The 26,438-nt window shown below is 43.7% G+C and overlaps 1 protein-coding gene across 2 annotated transcripts in view; it reads left to right on the top strand.

Annotated features, from left to right (window-relative positions):
* The window catches only part of GRK5 (G protein-coupled receptor kinase 5), a 169,611-nt gene that overhangs the window by 68,148 nt on the left and 75,025 nt on the right, over window positions 1–26,438 (top strand). The window contains exons 3-4 of one of the 2 annotated variants that reach the window (XM_056350675.1): window positions 3,520–3,615; window positions 17,385–17,945. In XM_056350675.1, coding sequence (XP_056206650.1) covers window positions 17,921–17,945 — 25 coding nt within the window. In that variant the 5' untranslated portion in view covers window positions 3,520–3,615; window positions 17,385–17,920. The remainder of the gene's footprint in view (window positions 1–3,519; window positions 3,616–17,384; window positions 17,946–26,438) is intronic. The other variant, XM_056350674.1, reaches the window with a different exon arrangement.

Below are 26,438 nucleotides of genomic sequence, written 5' to 3'. Positions count from 1 at the left end.
ATCGGTGTTTGGGATGCACTGAAGAGGGGAGGTTGGAGCAGAATTCATTATAGACCCAAAGGGTACATCTGTGTTGCCTAATACTGCCTAGCATGAAGGCAGTCACAGCTCCCTGTGCTTTACTGGAGACTAATTCCTGGGAAGGGTAGTATAGCTGCGCTCCTGACAGTCTGAAAAAGCTAGTTCCTTTATGGCTGGGAGAGATCTGTCTGCTTTACATTGTGTCATGTAGACATACAGTAAGTTCCTGTCAATAAGGAGTTTAAAATAATTCATAGCTTTGCAATGACAAAACCATTGGTCACCAAAAGCAAAGGAATAAAAGGTGAGACGCGGAAGGAGCACTCCTGCACCAAAGGTTGTACTGTGTGATCAGAAATGTCCCACAGAGAGCACTATTTTGCGTTTTTTCCCAAGGCTCATGTTTTCTCTGCAATGGTCTGCTACCTTTTGAGTCAACACTCTCCTAATTTAGCCTGCAATATCATGTAGTACCCAACACACCCTCAGTCTGCAACTGTGACTCTACCAGGCCCTCTACAGAATTAACTCAGGTCTGAATTAGTCATTCGACGTGCCAGCGCATGTAAAACAGACTCAAGTGAATCAGATTTTCTGTGCAGGGACTGAATTGCAGTAAATACAGCAACTCAGAGAGTCTCAGTCTGCATCTGGGCTTTCATGTCCAGAGGGATACTCTTTCTCCGTTGGCTGCACAACCTCTCTGAGCAGGACAGGCACACAAACAAGCTGGGAATGGAACCCCCAGCATCACACTACACCTCCTGCCCCCTGCAGCAGTACTGATGTGGCAGCATAAGATGGGGTGGGGGCATAAAAGAGAAACCCAGGTGAGGGCTGGAGTAAAAAATTGCCTGATGACAGTAAAAAAAATAAAAATAGAGACAAGAAAAATCTAAAAATGGCCTTTTAGGCTGAGCTGGTTCAGATCTGAGTGCCCATCTAGCGTACACTGGGGAAGGGCACACACAGCATGTCTGTAGAGGAGTGAAGGCAGTGGGTTGATCAGCATTGATAACATGCAGCTGTGGCCTTGCCTCAGAGGCGGTGGGTTGATGGACATAGATGATGTGCAGCTGTAGCTTGTTCCTGCTAAATGGTTAAATAGCCCTGAGGATGGTGGGAGAGGGGGTTGGATGGAGGAGGAGCAGTGTGATCTGACCTCTGGAGGTGGGAGATACAGTACAGACAGTAGAATCTGACTAACGGTAAAGCCTTGTTGCAGCCTGCTAGTTTGTTTGTGCTGCAACAGTCAGTGCCCCGTGTGAGGCCCTTCAGCTTATGAGACTGAGTGTAATGAGCGGTGACAGTGGTGATGGCTGTGCTGGGAGACATTTGAAGTTTTGAACAGTGATGGTGGTGCCCAACGTAGCAGAGACAGGCAGGGATAGCCTGTGATCCAGATCATGTTGAAAGAGGCAGGAGGAGCCTGGGGATCTGGATCAGCCACCGGTAAAGGTGAGCTGTTGGGATCAAAGAGAAGGAAGCCTGACTGCTGTGGAGTTAAGAGACTGAGGGTAACAGGTGATAGCAGCAGGGTACCCGGCCAGATGTGGCAGCAGCGGCGGGTCCAGAGCGAGTCTGGCCAGACAGCAGTGATGGCTGTGCTGGGGGAAGGCGCGGGAGCAGCAAGGTGCTGCTCCTGCTGTTGTTGCTGCTGCTCGGCCAGGTGGTATCCTTGCCGGTGTTTATGTGCTCGGTGAAGGTGTCTCCAGTCGTAGAAGAAATAAGTGACCACAAGGATGTTGAGAAGCTTGTTGGGACACAGAGTAATGTATTAGTGCTGTATTCTAGATCTGCTGCTGTTGAAAGCTCACTCAGGTTACCATCTGGTGTGACCCAAGAGGTGAAAGGATGAGGTACTGTAAGTTCATCAGAACCCCACTCTGAAGAAAACAAACCCCCAGATTTCAAGAAAGTAGATGAGAAGAAAGGTGATCAGCCCCCAGAAGCTGAAAAGCCCAAGATAAAATTGAAGAAGGGATATGTGTATGAGTTCAGGGACAAGTTGTCTGGACTGTATGAAAAATTTTTTTGTAAAAAGGTTGTGCTGATTATTAAAAACATAAAGTATGAAATGTTAAGAACAAAAAAAGGGAGGCATTGTAGAATAATTAGAGGCTTGTATGAAAAGTTTATTTGTGAGAATTTTGTGATGATTGGTAAAAACATGAGATATGAAATGTTAAAAAGGAGAAAAAAGAAAAGAAAAAAGGGGGAATTGTAGAGGAATGAAGTTGGGTTAATTATCATTGATAATGTACAGCTGTGGACTGGCTTCAGGGGCGGTGGGTTGGCTGGTGTAGATAAAGTGCAGCTGTGGCTGGTTCTGTTAAGTGGTTGAGAGCCGAGGAAGAGAGAGAGGAAGAAGCAGAGAGGAGAGAGAGTGTGAGTGCCCTGGATGAGGAGGGTCAAGGAGAAGAAAAGCAGAGGGACTGGCCAGAACAGTATGAAGAAACAGCATGAACAGTAGATGGACCTTTGAGGCCTTGTGGGGGATTGGTGGCTGTGCCGGGGCAAAGCATGCCAACTACTTAGTGAAGTTAATTTGGTATGTGATGGAAAAAGACCTGGTTGCAGCTGGCTAGCTTTGAGAGTGCTGTGACAGATGTCAGCCTGCATTAGGCTTGCTTGGGCTGAGGAAGCCTGGCCTTGCCGGTGCAGTGTTGTCTAGTGATCCCAGCAAGTGAGGTATGCTGGAAACACTATCTTTACTGGCGGAGCCCAGTGCAGAAGGCATTCCCCTGGCAAGCTCAGGTGTGGCACCTGGAGATGCCAGTGATGCCTGCAGCAAGGTATTTGTGAAGGGACATTGATGAGGCATATTCATCAGCATGAGAAGGCTGAGGGTCTTGGACTTCATCCAGCCAGAGCTGGAGAAGCAAGTTAGGTCATTCACCTTGAGGACAGCCCATTTCAAGAAATCTCAGGGGAAAGTGATAAGGGGAAAAAGGAACCAGAAAGATATTTTTTTCCTTATAAGGATATTATATTGATTTCCCCCCACTGTTCTCCTGTGGAAGCAGCAGTGATCAGTCTGTAACATCAGTGGTAAAGCCAGGTTGGCAGTATATGTAATGCAGGGTGAGGATGATGAGAGTTGAATTTTGATCTTCAGTTTCCAGCCCTTATTTTGGGATGGCATCAGGGCTCATCCCAAAACAAGAAGGGGGAGATCCAGGTTGAAAAGATGTGAGCGGTAATTTTACAAGGTTGACTCATGTGAAGCGGCTGTTAGTTGACACAGAGGTGATGCCACCTGAACTGGTCCTGGTGGGCTGCAAGCCTGTGCTCCCAGCATTTAGTAAGCTGATGTGCTAGGTGCTGCCACTTCGGTCTGTTTCAGCACAGACAAGCTCAGGCTTGATCTGTACATCTATCCACAATGTTTCGGCTTTAATTATTAACGATATCCATAAGAGCTGTGACTGGGCTGGTAAACTCTGGACGGGGCTATGCCCTGAAAGCCATCTAATCCTGCTGTTTCTTTCTCTGCAGGGGGTGGAGGGAAACGCAAAGGCAAAAGCAAAAAGTGGAAGGAAATCTTGAAATTCCCTCACATTAGCCAGTGTGAAGATCTTCGAAGAACAATAGGTAAGAGCTTTTTCTTCTTTGGAAGTATTGCATAAATAAAACGTGTGTTGAGACTGGTTCAGCAGGACAGTGTTAAAGGTACTTATTAATGGAAGCAGCTTAGAGAAGGGCAGACAATGCATATAGCTCCCATGATGCTGCCGTGCAAACTCAGCATTTTCTGGTTCCTTAGAGGGCACCGCGGCTCAGGAGGAGATAACGCGTATGCATCAGGCGCAGGGCTTGCAAGGCAGGGCTTGGGCTGGCAGCGGCCGGGGGCTTGGCGTTGCATGTGCAGGCTCTAGGAGCCAAAGAGACACTTCGCTTGGATGGTACCTGGCATATGGGTCAGGTGCTTTGACTCAGTGCCTACCAGGACCACCCTGGCTCTAAAAGGACACTCAGAAATGTATCCCCTCATTGTATCCTGCATTCCCTTGTAATAAGTAGCTTTTTATCGGGGAAGAAATGAAAGCAGAGAGATTGGTGATGTAGTTAAAGGTTAATAGTCATTGTAGACTGGATACGATGTTTGAAGCCATAGCCGCTGCCCTCTGCCAGGCAGGTTTGCTCAGCAGTACTATCCTCCATACAACCACAACACTACTTTATGTAGCTTTTTATAGGACATGTAAAAACTTTTTTAAACTAACTTTGTTTTATCAATGTGGGCCAAACACTGCAGATTTGGAAGGGAGCTTGCAGTGGCCATTTTCATAACACAACATTTCTCCTGTTCATACCTGCCAAATTTCAGCATTCTTTTGACTGCTGCCTTGGCAAGCAAGGCTAGCAGCTGTCTCCTTGTGCATTCTCCACTGGAAAGCCCAGCATTACTGATCTCTCCCCAAGAGGTTAACTTCAGCCATTGAGGCTTCTTTTCTCTGCTACAGTGACATAAAATCCAGCCACTGGCAATGAATGAATGAAAGGCAAGAAACTGTAACAACTGAGATAATGGGCAGCGTAATTTTTCTAACTTGGGTAAACTCCTGGGGTCTGAGTGACAGTGCCCTGGCACTATTTACATTTGAAATTCACAGCGTGTTTATGCAGAGAAAATATGTGGAATGTTTTGAAACTCTTTTCATGGTCGTCTTCAGTAAATTTTGCTTCCCTCGTCTTCTGCTGTAGGGCTAAAAGGAGGTAAAGAAAGGAGGGGAGGCAGGAGACAAGAGCTTAAGTTTTCCCAGTTTATGGCCACTTGACAAACACAAAAACCCTGGAACAATTTCTGAAGGTACAAAATATGCTGGAAACAAATCTGACAATGTATTGTAATTTGCGCAGGGAATTCTCTCTGCTGTTCCATCAGCTTTGGTTTCTACAGGTGGAAGTGGCACCATATAAAATGCTTGCTCTTTACGAAGGTGTAATATCCTAAAATGAGTAGCCTTAAAAAAAGTCTGCTAATGAATTCTGTTTCTGAAATGCTGTTTCTGGCGCTTTTTTTTTGTCATCTTTGTCCTAAATGTAATTTGTTTTGCATTTTTGTTGTGAATGAGTTGGTGAAGTAACAGGGCAAGAGCCCTTGTGATGCTCTTGATGGATTTGCCTTCACTGCAGACATTACCTGTTGACTGGGAATTTCAGCAACTGACTTCTACACAATGGGGAAATAAGGCCCAAATACTTGTTCTGTGACTCTGATTTTTATTGAGTAGCTTTCCCACTGAGCTGGATGTGATTACACAAGAAATAAGGCACTGCTCAGCCTGCGTAAGGTCATTTGTCCTTGCTGGCTCTACCAGGTTTCAGTTAATCTGGCTGAGATTGAAGCATCCCAAACAAACTATGACTGTTTATAAACGTCTCCTTGCTCATACAGGGGATCTGACACATCGTGGATGAATCGAACTCTCTGGGTCTATAACATTAAGTCATTTGCACATGTGTAGTTGATTTGAGGTGCTCAGGATGGATGAGTTGCATGTGCAGATGCATTGCACTGGGCTCTGTGTGGCTTATGGATGTCCAGGGACAAGTAGCGGTCACTGCAGTCTGGCCTTAGGCTGCTGCTTTTACAGTCTCTGCTGAGGAAGAACAACTCCCTTTAACCCATCTTCCTTTGTTATTTTCTGCAAGTTATTTAAAAGGATCTCAGGATTTCAGGTGACAGTGTCTCTGCAGGTGATTTTCTGAGGGAATGCACTGAAGTATCTTTCTTGAACCATCAGCGGAGCTGCTGCTCTGTGACTTGCAGGGGATCCAGCTGCTCAGTGTGTCTGCCCATCAGTCCCTCCCCTAACAAATTCTTAGGCCACTGGTCAGTGCCAATCAAAACTGATAATGAAATTTTGGAGACCTCAGAGAGGCTTTTTTCTTCCAGTCTCTATGGAAATTGGCAACCAGAAGAGAAGAACAGCTTTACAGAAGGAAGAGGCTACAGCCTCAATTCAACGTGTTTAGAGACAAATACTGGTAGGTTCTGCTCATCAGACCTCTGCCCTGTCTCTGCCTCCCAGCACTTTTGGTCAGACACAGTCTTGCCACTTTGTGTGAATTTTTTTTTTTTAACCAGAGTCTTAGAGGGTTGCATGGGCTGGAGGACTAGGCTGTTGAGGTTTTGTTGTAATCTTCTTTTCTGGATGCTTCCCAAGAGCCTCTGTGGAAAAGCTGGAGGCAGGGATGGGATGGACCTTTCGGTTTAGAGCAGGCATGGATTGCTGTGAAGAAAGGCATGGCTTAGTTTAATGCAGCTGTAAGCCATGGCTGGAAAATGCTGCTCTTGTAATTGTGGCAATACTGCCTGCATGTGTGTGTAGATGCCCACATTTTGGTGTAAAGACGTGTGTGCTTTTGCACCCTACTAAGGTGTACTGAAAAGAGTCTGTGTCTTAAAAAAAAAGTGTAGTGTGAAAAGAAATCTGTGAAAAACAGGAAGGCTGAAATAAACCAAGGGTCTGCGACCTGTGTTGACACAATTATGAGTCAGTTCATACCTTTTGGTTCCCTCTGTGTTTACAGGAGACTCTGTGTTTGACCATCCATCATCTGGTGTCTCACTGAAAGACTTGCTTAGTAAAGGCCTTTTTTCCCCTCCTTCTTCTACACAGAAATAAAAATCAAAACACCCGAGCGAAACATGGTTTTTTGATAAATAAACAAACACTGGAAACATCTTTATTAAAAGTGCCATTTAACCAAGGAGCTATTTTTTTGGACTGCACTTAAAAGCAACTTTTCTCCTTTTTTTCTTTTGTCCAAAATATGCAACGTCCTTTGCAGGGAAATTTGGTGTGGCCTTCATTGTGTGCTAATTAAATAGGCAAGTGGAACAGGGATGCTATGCTAATACCTTTACTGAGCTCTGAGAGAGGCTTATGTCTGTATGTATACTTTTATATTGTGAATGGCTAATGTATGTTTCTGTTTGCAGCCCTCTTCCCAGCTGTATTTAATTGTACTAAAACAGCTAGCCCCTGCCAGGTGAATATTGGCTGATTAGCAGCCCTGTCGGTTGATGAAAACTGGTGTTTGAGGCACTAGTGACAATAACTTGTGATGGATGCTGCTAGTAGATGGTGTTCTATCTTTAAAAAAATTTGCAGATGATACTTAGCAAAAGAGAGATGTTTCAAGGGAAGGGGAAAATAGCAAAGCGCAGCTTTAAAAATTCCTACATGACACACACACGGCATGAAGAGATGCCACAAGTTAGGGATACCCACTAGTTTAAAGGCCATCAGTAAACAAAATAAAAGAAAAAGTTGTAATTTTAAAGGCCAGAGTGTCTTTTTGATGATAAAAGATTCTGCATGTCTGTAAATATTTCTGAATGACGCAAAAGGTTCTGTTGGTTGAAGTGTGGAATTTTTATTTATTTTGCTCAGACCCATTCTGTGCTTTTTTCTTTCATAAAAAAACTGCTTGGGTGAAAGAGTTGATTATTCTGATCTTTGGCAAATTTTCTTTCACAACTGTCCAAATGCTATATAATAAATCAAGGGGGTTTTTTTCCCCATAGATTGAAGTCTGTGGAGAAACTGCCATAGAATGTGCCTGCTGTTTGTTGCATAGAGTGATTTGCTGCATTATTGCAAAAAACTTTAACTCCTTCAGTAAAGCAGTTTCTGGTTGTGCATTGTATTCGTGTAGAAGGAGAACTCTGATGGTTTGTCTTAAATATTTGTATTCAGTGAGATTTTGCAGACAGAAGGATCAGCCCCATTAATGCTATTTTGCCATGCGAGGTTTAAAAAGAGGAAAAAAATCTTTTCTGTGCCATTTAACCTCTTGCGTGACATTTGCGTCCCATTTATCCAGGGTAAAAGCAGCTTGAGCTTCCAATTCTGGCATGTTCTTTTCAGCATAGTTAAAAATATGCTTCTGTGTGAGAAACGCTTTGTAGAGATGGTGAACAGAGTAAGTGGGACAAAATCGAAGCCACAGAGCTCACATACACACTTTTTACAAAATCTGGTGCTTTTTTCCTCCAACTATTTTTGTATTGTACTTTTTCATGTAGGTGAAGGTCTTGATCATGTCTGATTTTTTTTTTTCAGTCACTTTAGAATTTATCTACCTGGAGGCATATTGATGGTGCAGACTCTGCAACGGGATGCAGACCTGCCTGAATGAGGCTTTTTGAGCTGCCAGCATGGGCTCAGATAGCAATCAAGAAGCAGAAGTATGGACATCAGTGGCAGAGATGTTTGAGTATTTATCCAGCTTCCTAGAAATGCTTTGCAGCCTGCACTGAGCTCCATCCTGTGGCAGAAAGACTGCTACTATACCCTAGTTATCGTAGAACCACAGAACTACAGAATGGTCCATGTTGGAAAGGACCTTAAAGACCATCCCACTCCACCCCCCGCCACAGGCAGGGACACCTGCCACTGGACCAGTTGCCCCCAGCCCCATCCAGCCCGGCCTTGAGCACCCCCAGGGATGGGGCATGTACCACCTCTCTGGGCAGCCTGTGCCAGTGCCTCACCACCCTCACAGAGAAGAATTTCTTCCTAATACCTAACGTAAATCTCCCTCCTTTTAGTTTAAAACCATTTCCCCTTGTCCTATTGCTACATGCCCTTGTAAAATGTCTGTCCCCAGACATGCCCAAGGCACTTTTATGGTCTGCTCCACAGTGCTGGGACATCTTTTACAAATTCTTTCCAGCAGTTCTCAGGTTTCTTGGCTTCAAAGGTTTGCTAGCACTGCAGAGATAAACACATGGGTGAGGGGTCTTGGAAAAGTGTGAGCTTCCAGGCTTACTCGCAAGGGAAGCTGCTGCTGAGAGATAAGTGACAACATGGCATATTGATGTTCACCATGGGATAATGCGTCTGTGTGGCATCCTGCACTGCTTCAGTTGGGGATGGCATCAGACCCGGGGGGGTGTATCCGCTCAGGGTGTGGGGATGTAGGTAAAGAAATACAGTGTGTGTGCATATCCCAGGCTCTGGCACTGTGTGGTCGTGTCATTCATAAAGCTCAGGCACTGGAACTGGGAAACAGGAGGCATCAAAAGCCTGATCTGATGAAAAACACAAAGAAGTAGCTATTTTTCTCTTCACCAAATTATTCAGCTCTGACATTTTGTGATTAAAAAGCAAGGTTTAGTAATGTAATCCTGAAGCCAACAAATAGATCAAAGGAAAGAATTGCAGCTCGCCTTCATCTGTAAATAGCTGAGCACAACTGGTTAAAACTTCTGTGCGTGTCTCATGGTATCAGTCTGAATACTACACCTAAGGCTGGTCTCACATTTTTGGCTAAAAGTAGAGTTTGAGTTTCTGAGAATTTTTTTTGTTGAAAGCATCAGCTTTCCTTGGAAAAAAATGTATTTTTTTTGGAAAGAGTTTTTTAACAAGTACTGAGGATTCTGTGTTATGAAACAACAGCAAAAGGAATTGTTTCCTATTTTCTTTCCAAATGTGTAGGCACACAGGTAGCTGTGCCGGGAGGATGCTGTTAGTGTATGTGTGCATACAGCCAGAGCTGAGTACGCAGCACAGAGCTCTACAACACCTCTGGGAGGCACCAGGTTTTCTGCAAACATGGGGAACTGGAATCAGTGGAGTAGAAGATACTATCTAGAAAAAAAACAACAAACCAAAAAAAAGCAGCATGCTCTATCCATCTGCTACACTGTTCAATGAAATCTATTTGGGAGATGTTTGTATCAATTAAACTGATAGACACATAGGCTCACAAATAATTTTTTTATCCACACAGGGAGTCCCTTTAAATTCATTTGATACCAGGTGAGGGTTTTTTCAGCAATCTGTATCGTGCTCTGTATGAAAATAACTTTGCTCACATTGATGCCCTTAGATAACTGCAGCATGAGGTATATTTTGGACACTACCAGTGATACCAGCGTGGTATCTTGCTGGTGTTCTTGCATCACCCGGGTGTCAGCTCCTGATGTCTGTGTCTGTTAGCAGCCCAGACTGCCTGTGCTTTCGGGTGGAAGGGAGTTTGCCTCTGCGTTGCCCGGTGGGATGGCACTCATTGCACCAGAATTCAGGGGCTAGCCATGGTGCAGTGGTGGGGACAGTCCCCTTGATACCAGAGCAGGACCTAATGGACAATCTCCCTGGATGAGTTGTTCTCCATGGGGATTGTCTGTGGGGTGAGTACAGAAAGAGCACTGAGAGAGAGGGACCCAAGAAAGACTGAAAGCAAAGTTTGAAGAGCTGCTGAAGTAGAGTTGTGGAGAGGATTTATTGCTCTGGAAAAAGTTATGCAGATTTTTTTGGATAACTTTAATGCAGAAAAAAAACCCCTCAAACTGATTTATTTCTAAAGAAGAAACAAAGTCCTTCCCCTTGACAGTCTCCACTCTCTACACCTCCTGTTTGCTTTCTTTTTTTTCTTCTACAGTAAACACAACTTTCCCCTCTCTTCCTTGAGCCGAAAGGTCTCTGTTGCTCTTTGGAAAGATTGTGAAGCTGTATGGCAGTGCAGACCTCGCCTTCAACAGTACCCTATAGTTTCTTGAATGTGACGTGCTGTCCCGTATCATGAATACATCTATGTTAAAAGTGATACTCTTCAGGTGCAGGAACTGGCTGCGTGATAGAAACTGTTCCAGCACGTGAAATGATATGGCTGACATCAAAACCATATTGTTTGTTTACAAACCCACGGTTGGTTCTGTCCCTTTCTTTAAAATATCTCAGGTTCGACTGTAATTCTATCATAAACATAGGTTTCTTGAGCTCTAATGATGGACAAGCAGAGCAATGTTTTGTATCCCTGCAAGATTAGCTGTATCCAGTTTATAGTGATGGGTGGAATTGAGAAGGGTTGGGGTTTTTTTCTTGAATTTTTTTTTTAATGCCATCACAGAAAGTACGTGAAAAACAAGCTGTTTTATGCATCTAGTGAGACTCAAGACTAACACTGGGACTTCAGGCTGCTTGTATTTGACAGCTTCCAGGACGGGAAGGGGACGCAGGGGAAATGAGTTGAAATGATCTCAGCCCACATTCTATTTACAGAATTCATTTCACAAGACTTAATCCATTAAGTATTACCTTGGCAGCGGCAACCCAGAAAGAAACCAAGAAAGACGCTGCTATTCTCCATAAAGAACAGGCAGCAAATCTACATCGCCTTAGCAAACAGTGAGTCCGCACCAGTTGTCATTCAGTAGAAAGCCTCCTAAGAAACAAATATTATCACTAAACCTCTGTATTTTTATTTTATGGCAAAGACTGTATTTGGTGCAATAAATGAGTCTTAGCAAATTAAGAAGAAAAAAAAATGCCACAGCACACTTTGAATTATTTCCAGAAGTTATTACAGGGATATGCAAAAAGGAATTAGAAGACAATATATCTTCTTAAAAGATCCATTTCAGCTCTCACTGAAAACAGAAGTAGATACTGTGAGCTGCAGGGTTTTTCATTATCTTATTAGGTAATATGAGTCATTAAGGCTAATTAATACTTATGCAGTGATTTGGAATTGTAAAATGCTATAGGAGTGCTCATGGGTCCTGTTAAATAGTAGTACTTGGTTGTTAAGGAAATTTATTTTAAAAGCCATCTAGCATTTGCTGGATATGGGGAAGGTAGGGCTACATGTATGATAGGAACTTAATCTTCTCCCTGCTGAACTCCCTTGTAACTGTTACCGGTAGCGATGGGAAGAAGGTGGCAGGGCAAAGCAAGCCTCTGGTTTGGTTGACTTTTCAGCTCTGCTGGAGTTGGTGAGAAAGTTTCCCTTCAATTAAATTGTACAGGAGCCCTCTTATAATGACAGGAGGGACATGTGGAGGGAGGCAGAGAAAAGATCTGCCAGACCTACATCATAGGGATGCTGTGAAGAGCGCTTGTGGGATGAGCAGCCTGGAATCCCCACGTTTGGTGATGCATTCAGGCTTTTAGGGAGGGATGGGGTTAACCTAAGTTAATGCTTCCCGAGAAAAATTGAGAGTAGTTGGTGGAGGAAGTGTTATTTTGACTTGTTTTCTGCTGGTTATTCAGAGGCCTCTGGGATTGTGGCTGGTCTTCGTCTTGGGCTTGGCTAGGAACAGTCATGCTAGAAGTATGGCATGGTGCAATGCTGCAGGGCGGTGTAGGTGAACAGAAGAGTCTGAGCCCTGGGTTGAAACATTTTGTAACAAAAGCTAGCTTTTTTGAATGAAATACATGTAGTGGAAAAGTAGTTATTGCTCCGATTAAATCTTGAAATTCAGTCTCTTTTATTTCCTCCTTCCGTGCCCCCCTTAAGTGGAAGAGGGGCAGGAGAATAAGAAACATCCTATTCTTTACTTAAACCCAGAAAATAAGTAGTAGTCTTAATGTATATCAAAGTCACTAAAAGCCCATAAAATATTTTGAGTGAAGCAAAATTCACATTTTTTTATATATATATGCTATTTTGGATAGCCACAAAATATATAAGCAATCTTGTAGTTCTTGTTTCTGATTTTGTCTATCTTTGTAGCACTACTTTTACTGAAGCACTCTTTACCACAAAGCGTCCTTCGGCACAAGGTGCTCTTCTTTGTTGTGAGGGTCCTTGATCTATGTGCTTCAGTTCCACTGGTTTAGTTCTTTTCCTGACAGTGCAAATGGACAATAAAATGAATATAAATACAGTTTTTTGAGTTTTAAATATAAGATAAGGCACTGCAAATTATTTTATGGGTTAACAGGGTTGGGATTCATGCTCCTTGTAAATCCATGTGTGAGGCGAGACCCCAGATCAAACTTACTGCAAATCTGGCCCATTATTATTCTACTGTTCCTGATTTCTGACTTTCAAGGAAAAGAGAGGTTGAGAGTTTTTCAGATAATCCCACACATAACTTTTAATTCTGATTTGAAGACATAGTGTGAGGGAATTCATGTGAGGAATGTTAAAAGCCTGATTTTTTTGGTGGTTTGGCTGAATCCCTCAAGTCATTGAGAGATTCCATTTATTTTTCAGGTAATCGCTGTATGCTGCTTTGAAAACATTTTGGAGATGGCAATTGGAAATATTTCTGTGGCCGTGAATTCCGCTAAATATTGATATTGAAATAGAAGCCCCGCTTGGCAGGGTCGAAGCAGGAGTTATGAGATCATTTCTGAATAGAGTTTCTGATTATGCCAGTACTTTTATTTACTTATTAATCACATTTTCACCATGCTAAACCAGTGCCAGGGAATTCTAAGACAAGTAAAAGAAAATATTCTCTACCCTAAACTGCTGTCTCTTAGTTGAAGTAATGGAAAGGATGAGCAAAAGTCCAGTGTAGGGAAGGGGAACAAATTGTAGAGCAAGATGGTGTAATGCAAACTATGAAGAATCTCCTGAGTTTGGGGATGAAGGTAGACTGGTATTTGGCTCTGTTGAAGAACTCCCTGTTGTCCTGGAGTTGGTAAAGTTCAGTGCAAAAATGGTTCAACAAAACGTCTGAACTCTTATAATCCTTAAACACGTTATAGACCAAGAAATTTAAGTCACAATTAAATTTATTATATTAAGAAAAATGTGAAGTTTTTTTACCATTTCAGGAGAATAATTAATGCCAAGAGATTTGAAGTCCCTATGGTATAAAGTGACCCACAAAAATGTAATCTCTGCAAATATACCTGCCAGATTCACCGTCCCCCTGCCCTGCACCAGCATTATATTTGCACAGTGGCACCTTGAGGGTCTCTTCAAGTCATGTTGATTTTCTGAGCTCTCTCTTGGACAAGTTAGGACAAGGCAGTGTTGACAGATTGGTGAAGGCTGTTCTTGTGAGCAGCAGGACCTGGCTCAACTACATACAAGTATTTGCAATGTTGAAACAGCCCTCTATAAGTAAATGCTTTCAGGCTTTCATAATTCCTCATTCAAAATATTTTTGGCGTTTGTAAACATGGCTTTGGGAGAAAAATGGTTTTAAGCACAGGAAGAATTTGGTCTCGGTCACTTCAGAAATATTCTGATCAGTCCAAACAAGCAATATTCAGCACTTGAGTATCACGTTTATTGCACTTGACCTTTCAGCATAGGTATAGTTTGTCTCACGGGCAGTGACTTCAACACACTGAGCCCCAAGTGACATCTAAGAAATAAGTAAGGACACCCTGCGAAGGTGCAGCTCGGACTCTGAAACACAAAAGAGAGAAGCCTGTGGTGAGGAACTTGCTGAATAGCATGGAATATTTGCTCTACTGAGGCAAAGTATGACATATTCGTGCTGATCAGCTCTGCAACAGCCAAAGCCAATGGGCAGCCATGCCATGTCAAGCAAGGTCTTTTAGATCTCTTTGGCTGAACCTGCTAATCCTGGGCATGAGTAATTAGGTGGGATATCTCTGGGAAAGACCTCTGTGCTGGTGACAGTTTGGGCCCCACACAGGAGGGAGTTAACCTGTTCCTGGGGTGGGAATGGGCCAGCACCATTAGCTCCTGGAGGCCCCTGTGTGCCTCCACGGAAGACAGGAGAATGGGTGGGCTGGGGCGGACTGCTATAGGTAGATAAGGGTACCCCCCCTTTGCATAGTCCATGGGAACATTCCTGAGGCTTGTACTGCTTGGGAAAGGAGAAAGAAGCCAGCATGAAAAGAGCAACTGTTAAGCAGCCCTTGTCTTGGGAGTGGACCTCATGGCTGTCCTTAGGGGCTTTCTTCCTCCAAGGTAGAGACTCTTCCCTTCTGAGACTGCTTTCATCCCTGCCCAGGAAACTGCGGGTGTCCATGGGACACCATAGCTTCATTGTCTTCTACAGAAAAAAAAACCCAAAAAATATTGTCTATACCAGTGTTGTCCGTGCCAGTGTGACTATGAATCAGTGGTCAGAGCTGCAAGGGACAATTACAGCCCTTTCTCCCTGTTCTTTGACATAGACAACCCCTGGTCCTATGACTAGGACTAACGTCTTTTTTAGAATCTACTTCAAAGTCTCCTTGGGAGCCAGAGCCTTTCTTACGAGTTAAAAATCAATGTGTTTAGGTAAGATCTTCAGGAGTGGAAGGCAGCAATGCAAAGTTTCAAACTCAGCAGAGGAGCTGCCAATGCAAAGGTCACGCAAGGTTGCGGTTACTCCCACTGCGTGCTGCAATGGGCTTTGTGCATTGGTGCAGACTGGGATTACAGCTGGGCCAGCACGGAGAGAGGGAGGACATGGATCCACCCTGTAGCCCTGTGGTTTTCGCAAGTTTTCTGGCACTGGCCTCAGTTCCAAATCCTAAAGGAGCTCTGATGGAGACCTGCCATCCTGATTCAAAAAAAGGGATAGGATTTTATTCTCAATAGTGCCGTTGAACTACACACAAAGTAACCATCGCCCACAATCAATTCCTAGTAAGCATCTATAGACTGCTTGGAATCTATTAAGAGCTCCGTAAGTGCTCACTGTAACTCATAGCGTAGGTAGGATATTGCCTTTATTTTCTTTTTTCTCATGTAAGACCAGCTGAAAAGTTGTCCTTCCCCGTCCCCAAGGAGAGATTATGTTTTTTTTCCTAAGACCCAATGATTTTAGCCTTCTGTCTTACTAGTTGTTGGGGAGTGATGATGCCAAATCATGTCTCCCAAAAAGCCTTTATCCTTCATGTAAATTAGCTGATAGCTTCCTTCTGCTGGTACAAGTCAAAACAATGTTTTAACTGGCAGAATTATGTGGAATTCTGTCTCATCTGTTTTTTCCTCCCCTCAGCAAACTAGTATTTCCCTAACAAGTTCCCAGATCTGTTAGTTTTCCAGGGTTTCCCTTTTTGGTAGGCAGCAATAAGGAAGGGAATCTCATTTTGCTGCCAGCTCGCCCACTGACAACATGCATCAGGGAGGGATGGATCAGAAACCCTTTCCTTCAATTGCCGGGGAGCAGAGAACACACTGGGAGTTCAGCTGGAAGCTCTGCCTGTGAGCTATGGATCATCAAGACTTGAATTAGAGAGAAAATCTGTCCCTTTGCTTTTCTTCCTCCCTTTTCCCCACTTCATTTATGTGAGTTTAAGTCTTGGTGACAGTTAATGCACAGATAGCCCTTGAAAGGGAGATGTGTTTGTCTCCCAGACAGGTGCAGTCTGATTTCCCTCCGTCTGCTCTCGTCCTTTCCAGGGTGGAGGTACAACAGCAAGAGAGAGAGTTTCAGTGCTCATGACTGCTTGCTCTTGGCTGGCTCTGCCAGCCTTGATGCCAATCCTGGTGATGGGTTTTGCATAGCTGTGGGTTTGATACCAGTTTAGCTTGCCAACTGCCAGCATAAGCTGTGTAACTTGCAACTCCACAGATGCTGTGCCAGCATCTGTTTCTCATCCTACAGTATTTTAAATAATGCACATTTCCAGCTGCCTTCCCCTTCCTTCCCAATTTCAAAGCACAGTTTGTTGGTTTCAGGTATTGTTCTGAGATGCATTTCCAGGCTATGCAGGCTGTGGGCAAGGCAAAGCTGGTCAGGGGCTGCAAGGTTTGACGTGAACTGTTTGTGCCCTCATCCTCCAGCTTGGTCATGTGTTGAAGCAGAAGAAATCCTCAGCTGTGAGGAGTCCTACAGCTTGTGGAATGCGTTAATTAAACAAGCGTCTCTGGAAGAGGTAAAATGGTAGAGGAGCTCTGCAGATAACTTGGCAGCTCCCTAATACAGTATTCACGGCTTCAAATCTCTCAGGAGAAAAACTGAGCAGCCTTTATAGAGGGGGTTTTAAAGCCCTACTTTCCAGTAGGAATGTAATTGAAGAACGGCTGTGAAGGCTGTGGAAGCTGCTGCTCACAAGCAGGGGAAAGATTAAATTCCTGGGCTTTGGGGTAAATTGCTAACGTTTGTCTTCAGCATTAAAGCCATCTGAAGAAAACCATTCCTAGCATACAGCAAGATGAGTTGCTTTTGCCGGGTTCTTTCCTGCATATAGGGTAATAGTTTAATGTGAATATAGCAGGAAACAAGGAAAACTGAAAGCATAATTCATTTTGAATGGCATGATGTAAGAGGCGATTTCTTTTAAGGAGCTAAAAGGCAAAGGGATCAGCGCTAAAAATTTTAAGTGGGCTCTTGGAACAATCTCTTAATGGAATTTTTTCTCCCTCCCCCTGTCCCCTGCCTTTTACAACTGTTAAGATCTATGTTTACTGCTAGTTCTCTTTTTTTATTTATAGACTTGAAAGCCATAATCAGAGGAATTTTACTTATCAGGTTATAAAAATCCTCTATCTGCTGTCCCACCAAGTCAATAAGTGTTCATTTCTTCAGCTCAGTACCAGTTCCACATTCTGCTTTCTGGACAGATTTATTCAGTATCGGTGCAATTTCTGCCCACTGAGTCAACATCTCAAGGCACAACCTCTTCCTGCCGTGCTACGACTAAGCGTTTCCTATAGTAGCCTTATAATTTCCCAAATTTCTCCTCCCCCTTCAGAGCCTGGGAAAGCAGATGGACCCTACAGGATGACCTGGAGGTCACGAAATCCAGGATGTTAGAGCTGAAGTGGGGAAGCGCATTCCAGAGGAGACAACCCTTCCACCAGGAGTGTTTGCAGCTCAGGCTGCTCTCCAGCCCACACCGCTGAGCTGATACCAAGCTCTTCAAGTGATTGCAAGTGACATGGCCTGGGGCACGGAGACAGCAGCTGTCTGGTATTTGGGTTGTTATGGTTCGGGGTTTTCCACTCGAGCTGGAACTCAACTGCTAGCAAATGACGGTCACGGGGACCCTGTGCAGACAGAGCACCCGGGAAGGAAAATCCATTGAAAAGCATCATGCTGCTCTCTTTCATTTGAAAGGGAGACAGCATGTGGGAAGCCGGCAGAGGCATGAATCACTGGAGAGAGGTCCATATTCAAATGTCAAGCCCACATTTTTCTCATCAGTCAGAAGGAGAAAACCACTTGGCAAATCCAACCCAGCCCTGAACCCGAGTGACAAAACTGCCCCTTCAGTTTGGCCTCTCATAAATGCTGGCTTTCTCAGTATGTTTAGGTAAGCACAAAGTCTGACACCGGGACACAGTTTTATTTCTCATCTCAGGATTATAAGCTCCAGTCATGTCCTTGAATCATATTGGATTGGCCCTAGAGCATAGCCAGCCCTGTCCAGATGTGGTGAACCTTCTCTCCCATCAAAGCTCTGAGCGTGACATAGAGCTAGGAATGACATGGAACTCCCGTGGAAGTCCCTGGGGTCAGAGGATTGGTGCTTGGCATTGCTCTGCAGCTTCTGCAGCTGAAGAAGGGGAAGGCTGTGTGCTGTAATAAATAATAGCTGACCTGTCTGAAGGAACTTCTGTGGCCCAGAGGAGGTTATCAGTCAACACAAGGGATCTGGCTTCTGGGTCATATTCAGGCCTAGAATCAACCAGATCAGGGTTAAAGAGCCTGAGAACAACAGAGCTATGGTCATGGTAAAAGATCATGCTGTAATTCAAGGCAATGAAAAGTGTGTACAAAACCCAATCTCTCAGGCAGCGCGAGGCTGAGGTGAGTGGTAAAACATGAATGCCGCCATGAAAACACATAATCAAAAGGCAAAACCAAATGAAGAACAAAACCAGCACCACAACAGGCTCCCTGGTTTTGTACTAGTGGAAGCTCTTCTGATCTCTTGATGCTGTTTGTCCAGGGCCTTCCCAAGCAGTCTGTGAATTACAGGTGTAATTGCAGGTGGTTTGATGCAGTGTGTGTGGGAGCAGCCTGGAAAGAGTGGCAGCACAGGCTCATTAACAAGTAGCAGGAGCAGCTGATGTTTCTGAAAGGCTTCACCCAAACCGAAGGTGAATGTGCCATGGTGTTTCATGCTGTTGCCTGTTGCAGCTGGGGTAGCATAGTAGGCATTTGCTGTCTCAAAGTACTCATGCACTGTCATTTCATGGTGTTGACCTATTCTGCTTAAATAGGATGCTTACAAAGTAGATCTTGGACCTTCTGGTCTCTAATTTGCAGCAAGTGAAACTTATGCCCCTGCTCATTTTCGAGAAAGGATATTTGAAGGCTTCATTCCAACTGAAATGTGGATACCTACATGGGAAATTTAAAGCTTAGTAAGCAAGGTTCTAGCCTTGCTTACTGAGCTTTTCAGTCTTTGAGCCCCTCTGAGTACAGGCTGAAAACCATGATCTGTTTCAGGTGATCTCAGTCATTTGATCAGAAAATCATGTGAAGGCTGGAGTGAAGAATGGAGGAAAATCTGATAAGAAACTGAGAAAGATCACAAATTAAAATGCCACAAAAGAATGCTGAATTGTGGAGGGAAGATAAAAAAGAAAAAAAGAGAAGCAAACCATTTAAATTAATTTTCTGATCTGGAAAACTCCACAGTATCACAGTTCCCAAGGAAATCAATGGTCTTTGTAGGAATTCCTGGAGTATCTTACAGTGTTAAATACTGGGGTTTGTCTGAATAGAGGAATGTGAGTATTACAATACCTTCAGTGAGGCTGTGCGAAAGGGCCAGGTGACAGAATGGATGAAACCAGACTGTCAACACAGGCACCTAAGGCAAGGTGAATGTTGTCTTGGGTCTGTTCAGTGAAAATATCATTTGTGAGAGACACAAGCATATTATTCCATACTAGAGCCATGTCTTGCCGCCCTTACTGACCTAATCAGTCTTGACTGATTGAGAGCAACCAGAACCAGTTTTCTTAATTGTGCTAGAAATTTTATGTCTTCCTTCTGTCATATCTTTTCTGACTTGCTGCCTGTATTTGCACAAGCTGTTTTCAATGAACAGTGCAGATTGATTCTGGGGAAAATAAGGCAAGTCATCTGTACTCACCATGTTGACTATGTGATTCAAAAAGTGGTTTTGCTGTTCCCTGAAAAAAAAAAAAAAAGAGAGAAAGAAAATTCTGCTGGTCTTTGGCAGAGGATAAGGTGACAATCTTCCACACACCCTAACTTCCTTTCATTTAAAGTCTGGCATCCAAAAAATGGGGAGGCTGTCATCATATTATGAGTGAGTTCATTTGAGAGCACGATGGTACCGTACACACAGGGGAAGCTGGCCAACAGAACAAGGAGCAAGAGAGGCCTTTTGCAGACTTTTTTTTTTTTTTCCTATGGGACATATCTGGGACCCTCCAAGGCAAAAATACACTTGCTTTCATCCATAACAAATGCTCTCTGAGTGCTATACCACATTTGGCAGTTGCAGCCAGGGTCAGTTCAACATGCTTTTGCCCAGGACTGTAAATTCTTGTCCATGGAGCTTGTTGTGTGGAGGTCTATGAGATGAGACCTTTTAATTAAGCTTGTGTCGGTTCTGCATGGACATTGCAGCCTATGTGGCATTTCTTGAGTAGGATGTTAAACGTAGTGTCCTGGCCAAATTCCAGCCTGGGTATTTATGTTCTGCTCGCTTAAATGCCACTGTTGGATCATGACCTGAGAGCAAACTGTGGTGCTTGTCCTTTGCTAGTAATGAATAATGCTCCTAAGACTTGGTTTATGGGGAGGCACATCAGCTGTCCTCTGAGGACCATGAAGTCATGATTCACGTTAATTATGATAGCATGCACCAGACCAGACCTTGTGGATTTTTTTTTGTTTTTTTCCTTGTAATCTCAAGGTTTATTTGCTTATTCTTGCAATATCGTTGATTTTGCTACAGCGTTAGTGTCCCTGAATTATCACATGATGTATCTCCAGGACACTGCTGTACCACAGGTCCACATAATGGGTGAAGGATAAAAACCAGATCTTTTAAATAAGGGTAGTTTCTCAAATACATGCTTCTTCAAGAGGCTTGTTTAGTCTGTTTCTGTTTTGCCAGAAAGTGTGTTTTTAGGGAGTCTCCTCCTTTATACGAATAAATCATGATTCTCTTTTGCTGCATTGGTAGTAGTGGTTGAACCTGAGAAGGCTTGGAAGGTGTCTCTGACAGGCATCCAAAGGCAATGAATATTTACTCATATTCTCTAAACCTTTCCACTTGCTGGGGCAGGACTGCCTTGTTTTTCTGTGTTAGTCATTGCCTAAGACCATGTTCCCCTCCATATGATCTTGGTTCTGTACCACAATCAGGCATTAGCACAGTAAAATAATCTTTATTAGTAATAATGTTAGAAATTAATATCAGGAAGAGTGAATGAGGAGGCAGAACTTCACTATCCCTGCTTTGCTCCTCTGAGAGATTTGTCAGGTGGATCTCTATTCCAGCAGGGCAATTCTGCAAGGATGGAGCAGAGATCTGCTCCTGTCTTCTCTTTAAGTCTCGTATCAGTGAAGTAGCCACTGATTTCCCCTTGTAAAGAGGCTGGGTGGGGGGTACCCAGTATGCTGTACCCACTGCCCACACCACTTCCAATATCAAAATTGTATGTAGGAGTGCTTGAGTATTCCCACTGGAGTCTCCCGCTTAAGGCTGATAGATAACCCAAACCATACCTTGGTGAATGACAGAGTTCTTCTTCCACAGAGCCTGCTTTACTAACACTTTTTCCTCTTTGCAGGCCAAAACCGTATTCATTTAATTTTTAAAACTAACAATTGAATTGTCTTATTTTCTAAGTATGAAGAATGGTAGAAATTGCTGAGCTGTAGAACAGTGGCTTGAATCAGCTAAGCTGGGCACGCTGACCTGCTGAAAGATCGCAGGATCCCAGGTTTCACACGAGAGATGTTTGTGCCATGGGGTAGAGAAGCAGTAATGGATCTATCTCATTAAGGCCACTTTATATTTCAGGTTTATTTTTACCTGGAACACTATTCATTCAAGAAGCTAGCTCCACGGGTTATATTTTTAGTCCTGGGCCCAGCTGAGAAAAGGAAAGGCCATCATCTCCTCATAGCTGACTGGCAGGGACAGAGCAAGAACAACAGTTTCTAAGGGGGGAACTCATCTCCTTACCCCTGTTCTGAAAAGAGCACAACAGAAGTACTATGTTGCGGCTTGCATAGCATGTAACTCCGCGTCTCAGCGATTTAGCGCACGCTGTTGCTAGCAGAATGCAGCACCGTGGCGTGAATAGCACGCGGGTTGTGTGAGCCAAAGGCACCAGGCACCCTGCGGATCCCCGACTGATAAACGTCAGAGCTGAACGGCTGGTTTTTAATGAGAAGATGGCCCCGCTAGGAGGGTCAGAGCTGCGTTAAGGCTGATGTTGGTCATGCAACAGGCAGTAAAGTGATTTTGCCCTGCAAAGGCTACTTCCTACGTTTTCTTCTTGACTTCATCCCCACAGATGAGATCAGTGGAAAGGAAGATGGGGAGGGAATAGCATGGCGATTGCAAAACATGCTGGGAGAAATGTACTTTTCCATGCATGTCTTGCTTGCTGGACTCCACATTCCTTTTTCCCTGATGACAGTATTATGTGCTGGGTTTTGCTGGTAGCTAGGCAGCTACCCAAAGCAACAAATCCAGGTGCCAATGAAACTTTCCATTGACTGAAGTGGGTTCAAGGGCAGCAGTAACAACTTACAATTCAGTCTCTTCTGAGGCCACAACACAGGGTCCCATACAATATTTTTAACTGCAGATTATTCCACAATCTCTCTCAAAGGGTAATCTGTACTTCATGCTGCGTATCTGTACCAAGGATTTAGAAGGAAAATGGGCTATTAGTACCTAATTTACATTTTGTGTTTTATCCTTCTTGGCAAGTGAAAGCTGTGGTCAATGGTTCGGCCCCAAATGGCCTTTCATTACTCAGGCTGTCCAGACATTCATAACCTTATGAGTCCTTACCAAAGAGGCTCATATTTGTGCCAGAAATATTGAGAGAAGAGAGCGCTCATGTGTGGAATATGCATAATGTAAGAACTAAATGAAATTCAAGGTAATATGAATCTCTGATAAGCAGATAGAGGTGTTTAATTATTACACATCATTGCATGAATCTCGCACAGTATCTCTTCTTTTTCCTCATAGTCTGCTAGTTTATGTTTATCTATTCAGGCTGAAGAAAAATCTCTGGAAAAGAAACTGCTTGTGTTTTGATTCCCGTATAACCTTCAAAGATAGCATCCTATTTGAATTTTCCAGTCAAGCCTTCTGAATTCAGTGAGACTATTCACAGGTCAAGGTCCTAAAACATCAGCAGGCAGGACAGAACTGGCCCTGTAACACATAATACGTAATAAAGATGCTCCTCCCAATGCCAAACCTTCTGAGTAAGTGTTGCTGTTAACTAGTGGGCTGGGTAGTACCGTTCATTATCAAGGTTGCCTAATACTGCACATCACAAGATTAAGATTTTGCCAGAGTTATGTAGACTGTCATTTTCAATGCTGTATTTTTTCTTCTTTTTCTTTTCTCTTTTTCTTTTTTTTGAGGAGGGGTAGTGGTGAGTTGGGGGTAAGGTATGGGATTTTTTTTTTATTATTATTATTATAAGAAACAGGCTGAAAGTGGGAGACAGGATGGATAAGAAGCACAAAGCAGCAACAGTGGTCCACTGAGGGAATGAGCACGGGTGAATTAACACTGCTATAGTTAATTCCTTTAAATATTCAGGCTAAGTTGGGAGATTGTTTATTCCACTTTCGGGTGAGGTTGGTTACATTGTGTATTGCTGAGGGAGTTCACAAAGTTCAACTGTATTTTGCTGCAACTCATCAACCTGTACATCCTCTTAATCAAGGAGAGGCCACCTCGGGTGCATTTCAGGGAAGGATCCCATCCTGAGGATCTTGGAATGCTTTTCCCTCCAGTGAAAGAAACTAGCAGCTTCAGGCTGAGATGCAAAGCCTTAGCAGATGTCTCCCAAAGGTTGTCCACCTGGAGAGCTGTTGCAGAAGGGCTGGTATGCAGTAAATTCAAATCCTGTGTGTACTGCTGCATACTGTCTTGCTGGTGTAGGACAGGTCCTGGGATCAGATGGGTGGGGGATTTGGGCCGTGTTACCTAGAATGGTTGAGACTGAATGTAGAAGTGGAGGAAACTTGCTCATCTTAGGGGAACTGGAATGGAGAGACAGTGCTGCTGGAAAGATGGCAAGAAATTAGGGAGGGAAAGTGAAAGGAAAAAAATGGGGAATCGCAGTCCAGAGAGACCCTAGAACTGAGGATGATCAGCTAACACAGATTACAGCTCCTCTCCCAGCTCCCAGCAGCACGAGTGGATACAGTGACATCCCTGTTTCAGCTCTGCTGGTATGGGTATCAGTATGAGTGTCAACATGGTGGAGTTTCTGTTTCAAAGAAAACTTAAGAGCGAGCTCAGGAAAAGCTTTAACAAAAGGACATTCTTCAAGTTGCCAAGTCAAAAGTTCCCAGCCTTTTGTGTGAGCTCTTCCTAATGAGCGAGGGCTTCTCTGTGGGTCCACAGCAAATTTTTTTCCCTCCAGTTTTCCAGTTCTTTAAAAGCTTAGGAAATTAAACATGCAAAAATGTGTTAAAATTATGAGCACCTAAAATGGGTTTTGAATTAAGGCTGCCTATGCAGCTTAAATTCATATCTCTGTATATATCACATGCTCAATTTTCTTCCCCAGGAGCCCTAGTGCAGTCAGTTCAAAAGATTAAGTTAGTCTGGGGATGAAACTGGGTTGTCTAATAAAGGAGGGTAGAATGACTGACTCATTTCATGAGGTGAAAGGTGTGTGATAAATTTAAATAGGGATTTGCAGCATCAAAGGAAATGGTCTCATGGCCAAAGTAACTGAATAGCCCACTGGGGAATTGGACAGGGATAGGTCTTATGTGATGACAGGCAAGTCACTTCAAATGAGTTTTTCACAGTTGGCCTCTAATTGTACATTTTTCTTTTTCTGAGTAGCTGCCTTGAGATTTTTGGGTCTCAGTACTAACACCTGCAACCGAAGCAAATGGCAGGTTGGCTTTGAACAGAGAGAATAGCATCTAAAGTTAAATACACAGAAAATCAAGTTGCACCAATCAGTGGATACTTTTTACCTTAATCTTCATACGTTTAAGTTCCCCATCGGTAAAACTGGACTCTCTGTCTCCCAGAGGTGATGTGAAAATAGATCTGTGAATACATGTGAAGTATTCAAAGACTACAGTGGAGAATGCCACAGAAAGGTCCACAGGGAAATTAATCACTCTGTCTTCAGAGCAGGTCTGACTGGTGTGCAGTGAATAAAGTCTAAGGCCACACATTGAACCGGAGGAGAAAACTAAATACTGAATAGCTGCTCATTAAGTAAGCACTGTCTGTTCTGTGCGTTGAATGAGGTGAAGGTCCTGTGGGAAAAACAGTTTGCAGTGATGTAATTAAAGACTGTACTAGAACGCCCGCACAGTGAGGAATGGCATTCAGACTACAGGGGCAACTGTACTTTAAGTTTACCCTAGGTTTTGAGGCTTAACTTTGCAACCTCAGTCACGTTCCTTCATTAATTTTGGGTGGGTCAATGTAACGCTACAGCTGAATTCTTCCTTGTGAAGTATTATGTCTTATAAAAAAAAAAAAATTCTAATCAAAAGTCATGCGTTGCTTCCTGTTTGCTTCCCATGCTGCTGCGGGTAATTGCTGCTTTCCTGCGGGTGGAATGAAGACTGTTGAAGTCCAATGGCCTCAACCATGGGCTGCTTATTCAAGGTGGTGTAAGCAGCAGGAATTTCCTTGTCCCTGGCTAGAGACCTGCATACTTTACCTCTTCCATGCAAGTAGGATGAAATTAATCAGTGTTGGTTTTCTTAGCAAGCAATGAAATTTCAACCGCTGCAATGTCGGAGGAGGAAGACTCCTCAAAGGGGACCAGGAGAAAATGCATGAATGAGAAGTTCTTGCCAAGACTTGAACACTACACTTGAGTGTGTCTGAAATGTTGGGCGCAGAGAGTAAATAAGCCGCATGACAGGTCTAGCCTAAATACCCAGCACTTCTATGGCAAGTAGCCCATACTTTCACCAAGTTTGGCATCACGATGAAGATAATATTTTTGCAAGGATGAACTGCACTCAAACAACATCTCTAATGTTTCAGTGTCGTTGCAAACATCCTTTCCTTTCAGATCAGCAATGTGGCTCTTCTTTTCCATCCCTTTTTTCCCTTTTCCTTTCGTAGAAGTACATTTTATGTGTCTGCTAAAGAGGGAATCCCTGTCTTCTGTGCAATTCCTGGGCTCACCGGAGAACAGTGCACATCAGTCCTGGGAATGCAGGTGGTTAATCTTTAGCTAATAGTTCTCCTCCAGCCTAGCTCACTGTATTCAGTTCCCATATCTTACTCTCATGGGAGAATCTACGTATCTCTATGGCAGTCTTGACTTCCATATTTTGTGAACTCCTCCCAGCAACATTGCAGTCACTAATGAAGCAATAGGAACACTCTAGCTGTGCGGATGGGCCCCAGCATATTGCTGCTGAAGTGACAGCTTGCTCTAAACATCTGAGCACCAAAAAGCCACATACAGCATCCACCCTCTCCATTCTGGAGGTCAGTATGAAGGTACAAGCACAAGACACTGCTCTTTTTGGTGGTTGAATTAGGAGGGCAACCAGAATCTAAGTGGCAGTCCCATAAGTGATCCTTTTCCCCAGGAAAAGGGTCCTCAGAGCACTTTGT

The sequence above is a fragment of the Falco biarmicus genome, chromosome 9 (genome assembly GCF_023638135.1).
Source record: "Falco biarmicus isolate bFalBia1 chromosome 9, bFalBia1.pri, whole genome shotgun sequence".
Taxonomy (NCBI): Eukaryota; Metazoa; Chordata; class Aves; order Falconiformes; family Falconidae; genus Falco; species Falco biarmicus.
This window is presented reverse-complemented; position numbering and strand designations above follow the sequence as displayed.